Raw genomic sequence first — 14,556 nt, 5'->3', positions numbered from 1 at the left:
GAGTGCCCTCTAATATTCTGCTTCTACTCTGCTTTGACTGACTATGGAAGCAAGATTGTTCACCTTATCAGAACCATGCAGATATTTAGTGTGAGTAGGACCTACAAGAGGGAGAGGGGACTTCTAAGGAGTAAAATACAAATTTTTAGTTCTTGGATTTTTGTGATATATTATTTTGGTTTCTCAGTGGCCTTTCTTGGCCCCCCTCTTACCCTCCCCCAATTACTTCTTGTCTGTTTTTTGAAACTGAAAAATAGGATGTACAATATTATGTTAGTTTCAGGTGTACTACATAGTGATTTGACATTTGCATACATTACGAAATAAATGATCACCAAAATAGGTCTAGTAACCGTCTGTCCCCAAAGTTCTGATATTATTGACCATATTTCTTATGCTGTATATTTACATCCCTGTGCTTATTTATTTTATAACGAGGTTTGTACCCCTTAATCCCCTTCACCCATTTTACCTTCCAGTCTCCTCCCCTCTGGCATCACCCGTTTTTACTCTGTATCTATGAGTCTGTTTTCATTTTTTTCAATTAATTAATTAATTAATTAATCAATTAAACTTTGGCTGCATTGGGTCTTTGTTGCTGTGCGCGGGCTTTCTCTAGTTGTGGCGAGCAGGGGCTACTCTATGTTGTGGTGTGCGGGCTTCTTATTGCAGTGGCTTCTCTTGCTGTGGAGCATGGGCTCTAAGCGTGCGGGCTCAGTAGTTGTGGCTCACAGGCTCTAGAGCGCAGGCTCAGTAGTTGTGGCACACGGGATTAGTTGCTCCGTGACATGTGGGATCTTCCCAGACCAGGGATACGAACCCGTGTCCCCTGCACTGGCAGGCGGATTCCTAACCACTGTGCCACCAGGGAAGTCCTCATTTTGTTTTCTCTGTTTTGCCTTTTAGATTCCACATGTAAGTGAGATCATATGGTATTTGTCTTTCTATGTCTGACTTATTTCACTTAGCATAATGTCCTCTAGATCCATCCATGTTGTCCCAAATGGCAAGATTTCTTTCTTTTAATGGCTGAATAATATTCCTGTATACATGTATCCATTTCTTCTTTACCCATTCATCTATTGATGGACACTTAGGTTGCTTCCATATCTTGGCTATTGTAAATAATGCTGCTATGAACATTGGGGTGCATGTATCTTTTTGAATTAGTGTTGTTTTCTTCAGGTAAATACCCAGAAGTGAAGTTGCTGTATCATATGGTAGTTCTATTTTCAATTCTTTTTTTCAAATTTTTCTTTTGGCTCCACTGCATAGCTTGTGGGATTTTAGTTCCCCGACAAGGGATCGAACCCAGTCCCTTGTCAGTGAGAGCACGGAGTCCTAACCACTGGACCGCCAGGGAATTCCCCTATTTTCAATTTTTTGAGGAACCTCCATAGTATTTTCCATAGTGGCTGCACCAATTACCATTCCTACCAACGGTCCATGAGGGACTTTCTTGGTTTTTTTTTTTTTTTTTGGTTGCGTTGGGTCTTCGTTGCAGTGCACAGGCTTCTCATTGTGGTGGCTTCTCTTGTTGGGGAGCATGGACTCTAGGCGCACGGGCTTCAGTAGTTGTGGCATTTGGGCTCAGCAGTTGTGGCTCGCAGGCTCTAGAGCGCAGGCTCAGTAGTTGTGGCGCACGGGCTTAGTTGCTCCGCAGCATGTGGAACCTTCCTGCACTGGGGCTTGAACCGGTGTCCCCTGCATTGGCAGGCGGATTCTTAACCACCGTGCCACCAGGGAAGTCTCCTGTCTGTTTTTTAAAGTTGAAATAAATTCTAGATAGGAAGTATCTCAAGGCTACTATTCAAAACCATAGTGCCTAGTAAGATGATGACGTTATTTAGTGGGAAAAATAAACTATAAGTAGTTTGAAGGAAGAAGCAGCTATAAAAAAGCTTAAACAGTAGTGATTAGAAGCAGCATTGTAACCTGCTATAAACTACTGTATATAATGAGATGTTAATGCCATCTTTTTTTTTTTGCCTAACAATTCCATGTCTACATATAGAAATATGTGACTTCATAAAGATGTACTTATAAGAATGTTTTACAGTAGCATTGTTTGCAGTAGTAAAAAATTGTAGAAACTTAAATGCTCATCAATAGGGGAATGATTAAATTTTGTCATGTACTTATCATGAAGGGTCTTTTTTTCTTTTTTGCAAGTCTTTGTTAAAGACTATCATGCAGTCATTTAAAAGAATGAGGTAGTTCTGCACATACAGATCAGAGTGGTTAAGAATGTAGACTCTGGGGACTTCCCTGGTAGTGCAGTGGTTAAGAATCCACCTGCCAATGCAGGGGACATGGGTTTGAGCCCTGACCCGGGAAGATCCCACATGCCGTGGAGTCAATAAGCCAGTGCGCCACAGCTACTGAGCCTGCACTCTAGAGACCACGAGCCACAACTACTGAAGCCCGCGCGCCTAGAGCCCGTGCTCCACAGGAGAAGCCACTGCAATGAGAAGCCCATGCACAGCAACAGAATAGTCCCTGCTCGCGTCAACTAGAGAAAGCCCGTGCACAGCAACGAAGACCCAACGCAGCCAAAAAAAAAAATAAAATAAAATAAATTAAAAAAAGAAAAAAAGAATGTAGACTCTGGATCCACACTGTATCGGTTCAAATTCCTGCCTCACCACTTACTAGTTTGCGGCACTTTTGTTTTGTTCCTCAATCATCCTGTATCATAAAAATCCCTACTTCATAAGATTGTTGTAAGGATTAAATGAATTCATCCAAGTAAAACACTTTAAATAGTGCCTGGCACAATTAGTATAGCTATTATTACTGATATAGAAGGATACCTGTGATATACAGTTTGGTGAAAAGGTAAAGTTACACAGTAATATGTATAGTAGGATTTCATTTTTGTCAAAACAAACAAAATCTGCGTGTAAATACCTGTATGTGATTTGCACACATGTGGGATTCTGGAATGCCTATATAGGAGGAATTTATGAGTTGCTAACTGGCCTTGTCTGGAAGTTAAAATTTCAAACGAACTTTTTTTTTTTAACTTAGATTCTATACTTTTGGCACGGGTTGGGGGGGGCGGTGGCTTGGCTTTAGAAGGATCTATTGGAAGTTACGGGAAGTCAAAGTTTCCCCATACTACTCCTTGGTACAGTCACTCTATACATTCATAGAAATGGTCAGGAGAGGTTGTATGCACCAAACTGTTAACAGGGATTATTTCTAGGGAGTACGATGAGGGGATGGTGAGCAGGAAGGTGGAGGACAACCTTTACTTTATACACTTCAGTATTGTTTGTAGATACTTCATTGTGATTCGATTTTGTGTCACCATCAAACAAAAAGAGCCAAAATGTGCTCAAAAAAAGGGACTGGTTAACTTTATATACTATGAAGTCATTAATAAAAAGAGTGGTGGTGGTGTAGAGCTTTTTGAGTTAACGTGGAAGAATGTTTATGGAGGAAAAACACTGATACAGAACTTTATCATGAGTCTGAACCTCCTCCCCACTTCGTTATTTTGGGGGCCGTATACACATGTGCACAGAAACAAGGCCTTGGAGGGTGCACGCTCAACTGTACCTGTTAACCATAGTTTCCTCAGGGGAGTGGGATGCTGGGAGGGGAAGCAAGGCCTTTCATTTTCATTTTTAAATTCTGAATCATTTGCAGTTTTTACAAAGATCATGTATAATCTCTATAATAAAAGCAATAAAGGACATAAATGTCTTTAATGTTGTGTAAGTACCTTTTACTTGCCCAAGTTACATCTGGAATGACATATATTCATTTTTCAAGACGTTAACTAGGGCTTTACAGATTTCTTTTAGGGATAAAGGCAATTTCAATTCAGTTAGGATCTTGATTTCTTCCTCTTATACCAAAAAAAAAAAAAAAGTGTATCTGACCTTGTACCTAATTTATGACAGTACTGTCACTTAAAGTACAGCAATTATGCAACCCCTTAATTTGAATTCCATATTGCAAGTGTTTTTCACTAAGTGACCTCACGGACAAACTGAAGGCATAAAGTTAAGATCGCTATATTCAAAATAAATCACTCGGGTTACCAAAAAGAACGTAGGGATTAGAATTAAGATCTAAGAAAACAACTCCTATAAGCATATATACTTGAAATTGAACTTTAAAAATCTTGGCTTATTGAACTTTAGTGGGGCTTAGTGATCTTCCCTCACTCGGTAGTCCTAGTCTAGTTTCGAAGAGCATCAGAAACCTACACTTTATCACTATCTTTAAGTAAAAAAAAGGCGCCCTGGGCACCGGGGCTCGCCCGGGACTGAGTCAGCGGCGGGGTCGAGAAGTTCGGCGGGAGGCGCAGGGCGGGGCTTCCTCCCGCCGACTCCGAACCCGGCTCAACTTTTCCGAGTCCACGTCTCTTCCTTCGGAGAGGCGTGTTTCTCCAGGTCGGGACCAGCCAACGTGACAACTACAGACCTTTACAGAAAGAGCTCCCGTCCCGCCTCGAGGACCTCCCCCCGGCCGGGGCAGCCAGGACCAGCTCGACCAAGCCCCTCACGGACTGCAGCGCGCGGCTCCCCGAGGCCGAGCCCGCCTCTCGTCTCGCTTCTGGGCGCCCGCGTCGCGGCGCCGAGCGCAGCATCCCCGGCATGGAGACCGGCTCGGACTCAGGTCAGAGGCCTGCGCGTCCGCGTTCCGGAGGCCTGAGGCGTTCCGCGTCGGGGCTGCCGGAGGCTGCGCGGGCAAGGAGGGGCGGCGAGGAGCGGCTAGGCCGGGCCGCCAGTGAAGGCCGCCGCGTGCCGGGTCCGCGCAGGGAGCGCTCGCGGGCCGGCTCCCGCGCGCGGGGCGGGCGGCGGCAGGTGGGCAGGACGAGCCGCGAGCGAGCGAGCGAGGGCGGGCGGGCGCGCGAGGGGCCCGGCGGGGGGGCCGCTGGGAGGATGGCTCAGCTCTTTCTAAATATAAAACCGGCGTGAGTTGGGCGAGCGCGGCGCTGAGCCGCAGAGCCGCCGCGCGGGCCGGGCGTACCGGGCCTCGGCCGACGGACAGCGGCGGCTCCGCAGAGGCGCCGGACTGCCGGAGCGCCCGAGTCGCGAGCTCGCGGGGGACGGCGAGAACTACGCGTGCAGCGAGGAGGACGCAGGCGGCGGCGGCGACGGCGGGCGGGCCTCGTGGGCGCAGCGCGGCCCGCGCCGAACTACCGGAGGCGGCTGCCGGCCTGTGCTGCACCGAGAGCGGCGAGCCCCCAGTGCCGCCCGTCCGTGCCCTCCCCCTCCGGCCCCTCCCTCCCTCCCTCCCCGGCGCAACATGGCTGCGGCCGCCGCCTCCGCCTCCCAGGACGAGCTGAGTAAGTGCCACGGCCAGCCTGCGGCCGCGAGCCGGAGCCGGCGCAGCGCCGGGCCGGGGGCGGCGGCCGGGGCCGGGCGGGAGGGCCGGGGAACAGGGCCGGAGAGCAGGGCCGGGCTGGCGGGCGTGCGGCGGCCGCGGCGTGCGGGGGGCTGGGGCGCTCGGGCCTGGCGGGCGGGCGGGCGGGGCGCCGGCCGCCGCCGGCGTTTGTAGGCCTCAGGTTTGCACCGTCACGTTGCGAAATTGAAACCGGAGCCCCGGGCGGAGCCACCTCTGTGTGCGATCCGCCCCGGCCTGGGGGTGGGGGGAGCCTAGCCCCCTGCCTATGGGGGCTGGGCTGGCTGGGCGGCCGGAGCCCCAGGGGGGCGGGCTGTGTCTGCCGTCCCGTCTGACCCCTCCGTGGACCCCGGGCCCAACTGTTAGGCGAGTTCTAGAAGTGGAGCTTTCGGGGAGGAGGAGAAGGTGCTGTGTTGTGACACTAGAAATCAGCGGAAAGGTCAGGAACAGGCGGTGACCCTCAGGTGGAGCAGGAAGGACGGGCGGGCAGGGAGGGTCGCGGCGCTAGCCGCAGGGGAAACCTCGGGGTGACAGCGCTTTCAGAAAGGAGAGCCAGTGCACACTTGACCTTAAACGTTGCAGTTTTCCGGGGGACGGCGATCCACGCTCGGGGAGAGCGGTGGTCACCCTGAATCGCAGGCCACCTCGCCCGCCGCCCGGGTTCGCCTCGGTGCTTTGTGGGAAGTGTAGTCCCCGGGCGCCGCAGGCCCACGCTGGGGTCATAAAAATTGAATTTTCCTAAGACAGTTTCTGATTGCCTTTGGGGTGGTGAGGTGAAAAGCTTTAGGCTGAGGTGTTTTCTCAACGCTGCCCTTCAGCTTATGAAGAACAAGAAAGGTGTTATTTAGGGATGAGGTGGGTTTTAAATGGAATGAAGCCTGGGTGAGGTGTCTCAAGCCTTGTGAAGTTTCTGTTGTTACAGCCCTCTCTGAATTTTCATATGAAAGTAGCTATACGCACAATAATTTCTGTTTCTTTGGTGCTTGGCAGTTTAAAGATACTTTTATATACATGATCTCACTTTTGTCCTCCTAACAGCCTAGTAAGGCAGGTAGGTAGGAATTATCCTTGTTTTAAAGAGGAGGCAGGCTTACAGAGATAAGTGCCTTGCTGCTTTGACACAAAACTGGTGTAGCAGCAGTGGTGTTTGCTCATTTTGAGGCTGAAATAAAGAATTGGTGTCACCCTGGGCAGGATGGAGAGTCTTGAGTAGACAAGGTCTCATGCGGTGGTTAGAGATAGACGGGGCCTGATAGCCACAGAGTTGATTGCTTGTGTGTCAGTTCCAAGCTGGAGCACCACCAGGCCTTTTGGGGAGATCAGCTCCCTGATCTTTTTTCTTCCATTTTTTGTTACTGTGGTAAAATACACATAATATAAAATTTACCATCATAACCATTTTTAACTGTACAGGCCAGTGGTCTTACGGACATTCATATTGTTGTGTAACCATCACCACCGTTTATCTCCAGAACTGTTTTCATCTTGCAAAACTGAAACTCTATGCCCACTAAACCCTCCCTTTCCCCCCTCCTCCCAGCCCCTGGCAGCTACTGTTCTACTTTCTGTCTCTATGATTTTTTTTTGTAAATAAATTTATTTATTTATTTTTTGGCTGTGTTGGGTCTTTGTTGCTGTGCGCGGGCTTTCTCTAGTTGCGGCGAGCAGGGGCTACTTTTTGTTGCAGTGTGCGGGCTTCTCATTGAGGTGGCTTCTCTTGTAGCGGAGCACCGGCTCTAGACGCACGGGCTTCAGTAGTTGTGGCACACGGGTTCTACAGCGTAGGCTCAGTAGTTGTGGCACACGGGCTCAGTAGTTGTGGCACACGGGCTCAGTAGCTCCACAGCATGTGGGATCTTCCTGGACCAGGGATCGAACCCACGTCCCCTGCATTGGCAGGCGGATTCTTAACCACTGCACCACCAGGGAAGTCTCTGTCTCCATGATTTTGATATCTCTAGGTATCTCATGTAAGTGGACTCATACAGGATTTGTCTTTTTGTGGCTGGCTTATTTCACTTGGCATAATGTCCTCAGGGTTCATCCATGTTGTACCATGTGACAGGATTTTCTTTTTAAGGCTGAATAATATTCTATTGTATGCATATGTCATATTTTCTCTTCCATCTGTCGAGGGACACTTGGGTTGCTTGTATGTTTTTAGCTATTGTGAATAATGCTGCTATGAATATGGAGGTACACATCTCTCTTTGAGACTGTGCTTCCAGTTCTTTTGGATATACCCAGAAGTGGGATTGTTGGATTATATGGTAATTCTATTTTTAATTTTTTGAGGAACTACCATACTGTTTTCCACAGTGCCTATACCATTTTATGTTCCCACCAGCAGTAAACAAGGGCTCCAGTTTTTCTAGGACCTCGCCAACACTTGTTATTTTCTATATTTTTGATAGCAGCTATCCCAGTGGGTGTGAGGTGGTCTGACGTTTTAAGTTGTTCCACTGCAAGATATCTGAGTTCATGTTGTAGCACTAAACACATTAAAATATAAATTACTAGTTGGAATGGGGAACAAAACTAGAGGAAGAATTGGATATCATTCTTAAGTGGCTGATGTATTTGTATATATGCGGTGTGCTCCTGTAAATCAGGGACCTGTTAAAACGTTTTTAGTTCTTCTGGTTGAGGAATTTATTGGCTTTAGCAGCTACTGGAAAAGTTAGGAAGAAATAATTCCAGTGCTTGCTTTTCCATTGTTTTGTTTGGTCAAGTCACCAATCTTTGGCCACAGATGTCTGTTGACTTGGTTTCTGCATTTCTTCAGGAGAGCTTAAATACTTGGCACTTGGTACCTTGGAATAATTTAACTTGAAATCACACTGATATATACCGAACATGTATATAAGGAACTTCAAATAAACCATTTTCAGTTTCAGAAAGGTTATAGTTAAAGGAGAGATGGCTGGTAAAAAGGTGCTTTTTAGAATTCTGCTATAAAAAAAAGCAGCTAAGTATCTGAATATTTGCTGGCTATTATTTCTGACTAGTAGATGATAATAAAAGTAAACTACTAGATGCCAGCATTGGTTCTCCCCCTAATATTTTATCATAAAACTCTTCAAAAATACAGAAAAATTGAAAGTGAGCATTCATATACCCACTACCTAGATTCTACATGTGATATTTTACTTCTAGCTTTATCACATATCTGTCCATTTTCAAGCCACATTTTAAAATGTTATTTTAGTTATTTTATTATTTAAAAAAGATTGTGGTAAGATACACATACATAACATAAAATTTATCATTGTAACTTTTTAAGTGTACAGTTCAGTGGCGTTAAGTACTCAATCCATCTTATTTTGATGCATTTCAGAGTGAATTGGAGACATCAGTACACTTCCCCCTAAATGTTTCAGCACTAGCATTGTTTTAAGTGCTTTGTGTATATTCTCTTTTTTAAAGATTTTTTAATATTTATTTTATTTATTATTATTTATTTTTGGCTGCGTTGGGTCTTCGTTGCTGTGCACGAGCTTTCTCTAGTGGTGAGTGGGGGCTGCTCTTTGTTGCGGTGCGCGGGCTTCTCATTGTGGTGGCTTCTCTTGTTGCAGAGCATGGGCTCTAGGCGCATGGGCTTCAGTAGTTGTGGCACGCGGGCTCAGTAGTTGTGGCACGCGGGCTCAGTAGTTGTGGCTCGCCGGCTGTAGAGTGCAGGCTCAGTAGTTGTGGTGCACGGGCTTAGTTGCTCTGCGGCATGTGGGATCTTCCCGGACCAGGGCTCGAACCCGTGTCCCCTGCATTGGCAGGCAGATTCTTAACCACTGCGCCACCAGGGAAGCCCCTATATTCTTTTATTCATCAAAATAATCCTAAGAGGTAGGTAAAGTTCTTATTTCTGTTTTATGGAGTGGAAAACAGTCATTTTAGGTTCCCTAGGTCCCTCAGCTAGTAAATGGTGGAGTTGAACTGGATTCCAGGTGGCTCACAGGCACTCATAACCAGCCTTTAGGCTGGATTACCTCTGTGTACCATAGAGTGTTCATGCTGATGAAGAGATCAAATCAGATGCATTGCTAAATTCTCAGCTACTTGATGCTTTAATCCAATGATTTAACTGCTGTTTAACACTGCTATGGTGTCCAAAAGAAACATGAAAGTCTACTGATGGAATTATAATACTACTGAGAAGAAAGAGGAAGAGTACTTGTAAACAGATATGTAAGGACCAAAGCGTATGATTTGTTATAGTTAGTAATGCTAGAGTAATATTATCATTTTTGGTTCCCAGGTCTGTTATTTTGAGATGTATAACTCGTAACACTGCCTTTCTATACATTTTAAATCAATGCGTTTTACCTTTGCATTTGAAGTGATATACATGTCATAAATTTAAATGAAATCTGTAGCTGCTTTCAGTTGTATCTGATACTGCACTCTGTAGGAGCTCCTGAGAAGCAGAATTGACAGGTTTGTCTTTTACTTATCTCTTTTCTTTTCTTTTCTTTCTTTTTCTTCTTCTCTTTTTTTTTTTTCGAGTAGTATCATAGAGTAGTATCATGTATGAAAGTTGTCAAAAGGTAAGCAGGATAATCTTGGGTTGGGGTTTGTTAAAATTTGTTATCCTTTCAAAATATCCTGTAATTGTCACTTTGAGTCAGGTGATTGTAATAGAATAATGGTAAAGCTAATGTTTTTTGAGAGCTTACCATTGTGTTCTAATCACTTTGTACAAATTAATTGATTGAATCCTTACAACAACCCTGTGACTTCGGTACTATTGTTGTCTGGTGTCGCTTCTCTCATGTTACAGAGTTAGGGCTTGAACTCAGATTTTTTGATTCCAAAGTTTATTTTAATTTTGTGCTGCTACTGTACTAGTGTCTCTGAAAGGGAAAATATAGTTTATAAGAAGATCAACATGGCTTTTTTCCCCATGTCTTGCTAGCCTCCAGAAGAAACCTGCTATAGTGTATAAAATGTGGCAATATTCTGGTTCATTGAATAGGACATACTAGATTTGGGGGTAAGATGCCAAAATAGAGAACAATTAGTTCTGACTGTTAAAGGCAGTTCTGAAATCTAGTTTGTAAATTACTTAAGATCATAGTCTGTAGTTTTCTTTCTTTATATTTAGAGTAATATAACTGTTTGGAATGGAATGAAATTCAATGCAAGGCATGTGGGCTAGTTTTTCTTCTAATATTATCCTCTGCCAGTTCATGGAAAAGTTGACATTGTAGTTATATTTCAGCAATGGGTAGGGAGATTTCTGACAGAGGGAAGGAAGCATTTGAGACTTTTCACCTGGTCAGCTGTTCAGTGGTTTCATGTTCTGGGCTTTATAATTCTAAGGCATCCTTAGAATCTGATCTTCATTGGGATAAAGACAGCTCATGAAGGAGCAACAGCCTATAATCTTAAAGCACATTGATGCTATTCAACTTGACCATTCGACACAGCCACTTCAGTTGCAAAAGTTGGCTGGATAATCAACATGTCAGGTGTCTTCTGAGAGAGTCTCTGCCAGTGCCAGGCGTCCTAGTGGCTCTTGTAGAGGATGAGATGGGGACGCTGTGTGTGTAGCTGTGTAGGTGAACGTGATTCTGTGAGCATACTGAAACAGCCCCAGAGAGATGGCTGCTTTAATGACAGCCATATATGCAGCTGAGCTGAGCTATGTAGAAAGGCTAAATCAAGCCTGTATTATTTTAATTTTGGGTACTTAGCCAGATCGGAAGGTTAAAATGGAAAATAGTAATGATATTTCTGTTTTTTATAATTTCTAGTTTTCCACTTCTACCCAATCTGGTTTTGAATTATGCTTTCAGTAAATTGTAATATTTAATAAAGGCCAGTGTTGGTGAGAATAGTTGGCACTGGGGCATTCCACCTTGTTCAGAAGATAGATGTTAAAATTATAGGCACTGCCAGTGTGCTCAAATGGTCTGATCTAAGTTGCTGGTCTCTGGTTTCAAGCCTGGCCGGTCTCTGCCTTGGTGCTTGCCATCTTATATGACTCCAGTTCTTTAAAAATGGAGTTACTAACATATGGTCCTGGCCTCACAGGGTTTATAATTCAGTGCAGAGGCAGATTTATATATAAATATAAATAGCTAATAGGAAGTGTGATACGAAAAATGCCTAACACAGTTCTTAGAAATGTCAAGGAGTGAGGATAGTATTCCAGGCTAAGGGAACAATAGCTTGAGCTCAGTCATAGAGTTTGAAAAATATTGTGCATTTTCAGGGAAAGTTGGAAGGAGTCTGATATGCTAGAATGGGGGTACTATGGCTGCATGAAGTACTAGGAAAGGAGTTAAAATTTGGAGTCTGAGACTTGGCCTTTTCTGCCTTTCACAATTTGGGATCTTGAGCAGATTATTTTACCTTACTAAGTTTAAGTTTCTCATACAATTGGGATAATTAGAAATACTCATAGTGTTGTTAGGCTTAATGTACATGTTAATGCACTGTATAAACAATTAAATTCTGTATAGATTATTATTTTTAGTGGAGGGGGTGGTAGGAGATAAAGCTAAGGAAAAGAAAGGTTGGGACCAGCTTGCCTAGGAATGCCAACACAACTAGTTTTTATTTATTTTTTTGGCTGCGTTGGGTCTTTGTTGCTGTGCGCAGGCTTTCTCTAGTTGTGGCAAGCGGGGGCTACTCTTTGTTGCGGTGCATGGGCTTCTCATTGCGGTGGCTTCTCTTGTTGCAGAGCATGGGCTCTAGGCACGCGGGCTTCAGTAGTTGTGGCTCTTGGGCTCTAGAGCGCAGGCTCAGTAGTTGTGGTGCACCAGCTTAGTTGTTCCGCAGCATGTGGGATCTTCCTGGGCCAGGGCTCGAACCTGTGTCCCCTGCATTGGCAGGTGGATTCTTAACAACTGTGCCACCAGGGAAGCCCAACACAACTAGTTTGAACTTTGTTCTGTAGACAGTAGAGGACCATCAAAGGCTTTCAAGCAGGGGTGTAACCTGAGTAGACCCTTTTATAAGGATAACAGGTGGCAGTGGTATAACATTGATTGCAGGGGTCCAGAGACCAAGAGCAGCTAGACTAAAAGGACGATATTACAGTAGCCAAGTTAGAAGAAACTTAGGGTCTGAACTGGGATAGTGGAAGTGGATTTGACAGGTAATATAATCTAGAATCCCTAAAATATGTAGGAACTATTGGCTGAGTAGTGGAGAGTTATTCAACAGAAGGAGTTAGAGAGGATTCCCAGAATCTACCTAGAGATTAAGGGGGTCGAGAGTATAGCCTCTAGACAGATTTGGGGAGGTAAGAGTGGAGAGAAGAGAGAGCAGGTTTGTGTTCAAGAGATAAATCATTTGTTGAATGAATGGGTTGAATTATTGAGGCACCCATGTTGAGTTGTTTAGGGAGACTGTTTTGAATAGTGACTAAAACCTCTGGTGTTGAAGTCAGAACTGGTTTTGAATCTTGACTCTGGCACTTTTTAGTTTTAATGTCAAGGGATCTAACTTTTAAGCCTTGGATTTCTCATTTGTAAAATGGGATAACAAAACTATTTTATGGGGTTGTTATAAGAATGGGAAGAGATAATGCATGTTAAGAACTTGGTATAGTGTTGGGCACATGGATTACAGGTGTGTGGGAACTTTGGTTCTGAAACTTGGGAGAGTGGGGGGTGATGTGGACGGATTGTCCAGAGGACAGCTGTCTGGGGGCTATGAATATATAGGGATGAGAAGAAGACAGAAAAGAACCAGGGAAGGGGATCAGAAGTGCCTAGAGAGGGCAAAGGTTTCCCAGGGTTATGACGATCAAATGTTTGCATTCTCAGTTGTTATAATGTGTTAATCAAGTGTGCCCATCCCCTAATACTCTTCTTATAAAATTATTGTGTGAATCAGACACTTTGTTCTAATTTTAATATAAGGTTTTGTATGTTTATGATATATATATAGACACACACAATGTATGTTGTATTGGGGTTTTTTAGCCTTCAGTGAATAACTAGCAGTATATATGTATTTTAAGTATTAACATATTTGTTCTACACACTCAATTTTTTAAAATTGAGTATTGTTGATTTACAATGTTGTGTTAGTTTCTGGTGTACGTCAAAGTGATTCAGTTATACACACACACATACACACATATATATACACATATATTCTTTTTCATATTATTTTCGATTATGGTTTATTACAGAATACTGAATATAGTCCCTGTGTTGTACAGTAGGGCCTTGTTTCTACACACCAGATTTTATTTATGGACATATTCCTTACTATTTCTCCAATTTGGTAATCACTATGATTTCCCACCCTCATTCTGAATTTGCAAAGCAGGGCATCAAATTAGGAGCTCTTAGCATGGAAATGAAAAGTGTTTATTTTGTTTTTTTACATGGTAGCTATGAGTATAAATCTTTTAATTGTTTTTTTTTCCCCTGGTGTTCTAAATAATAGATTCTTTATACAATTGCATATGTACGAGTGGATGAACACACCATTGGTGATCCAGAGGATTTTTGTCAAGACTGGATAAACCATGTATCACATTGATTGTAGAGGTTAGTAGATTTAGTTCCTTAGGATGTGTGCATTTTTTGTAGTAGCATTTAAAAATGCATAGGTTATCAAGTAGCAATTTCCCCCCAAGATCTTCATGGGTTTTTCTCCTTTTCTAGCTATCCTGAGGGAATCAGTGAAGTTCATTTTAGTTTATATATGCTTGAAGCTTCTATTCTCTGTAATTACATAAACATTAATTTAAAAAGTTAGCAAGCAAAAGATAAAACTTGAAGATGTTCTTTAGCAGTGTGTGCAAGGAAAAGGCTGTGGGTGTTAGTTTACAAGTAGTATTGTCTGCCACGACCACGAAGTATGATTTTATGTGCTCCAGGAATGTCATTATGGATTTAATTGTTTTATTTGTGAAAAGAGGTAAGGAGAAAGGCATCATCATGGTATTTGGATATTCCTGATTCTGCCATTTTGACATGCACTGTGATGGAAAAGCCACTTAATTCTACTTTGTTCTGAGGCTGAACAAGAATATGGTGTCAGTTTCACTCTTGGATGATATTGGATGGTCCTTTGATTGAAATTCTGTAAATTCAGATTGTAATTCTCTGATATCATGAGCTCAATATCCAGGGAGTACCTGAGATTTTGTAGCTTCAATCCAAAGGTGCCTTTTGTTGCCGTCTTTCAATTTAACTACTGGATTCCCCTTCCCCCAGTGCATTCTATTGTTTT

The 14,556-nt window shown here is 43.8% G+C and overlaps 1 protein-coding gene across 5 annotated transcripts in view; it reads left to right on the top strand.

Moving 5' to 3' along the window:
* Positions 1-4,293: 4,293 nt before the first annotated feature.
* Positions 4,294-14,556, top strand: part of ECPAS (Ecm29 proteasome adaptor and scaffold) — a 101,224-nt gene continuing 90,961 nt past the window's right edge. For 2 of the 5 annotated variants that reach the window (XM_082403748.1, XM_082403745.1), the window contains exon 1: positions 4,924-5,305. In XM_082403748.1, the coding sequence (XP_082259874.1) occupies positions 5,266-5,305 (40 nt within the window). In that variant the 5' untranslated portion in view covers positions 4,924-5,265. Of the gene's footprint in view, positions 4,633-4,923; positions 5,306-13,764; positions 13,869-14,556 lie in introns of those variants that run through there. The other 3 variants (XM_082403747.1, XM_082403746.1, XM_082403749.1) reach the window with 3 other exon arrangements.

The sequence above is a fragment of the Balaenoptera borealis genome (genome assembly GCF_965194805.1).
Source record: "Balaenoptera borealis genome assembly, chromosome: 8".
Lineage (NCBI taxonomy): Eukaryota > Metazoa > Chordata > Mammalia > Artiodactyla > Balaenopteridae > Balaenoptera > Balaenoptera borealis.
This window is presented reverse-complemented; position numbering and strand designations above follow the sequence as displayed.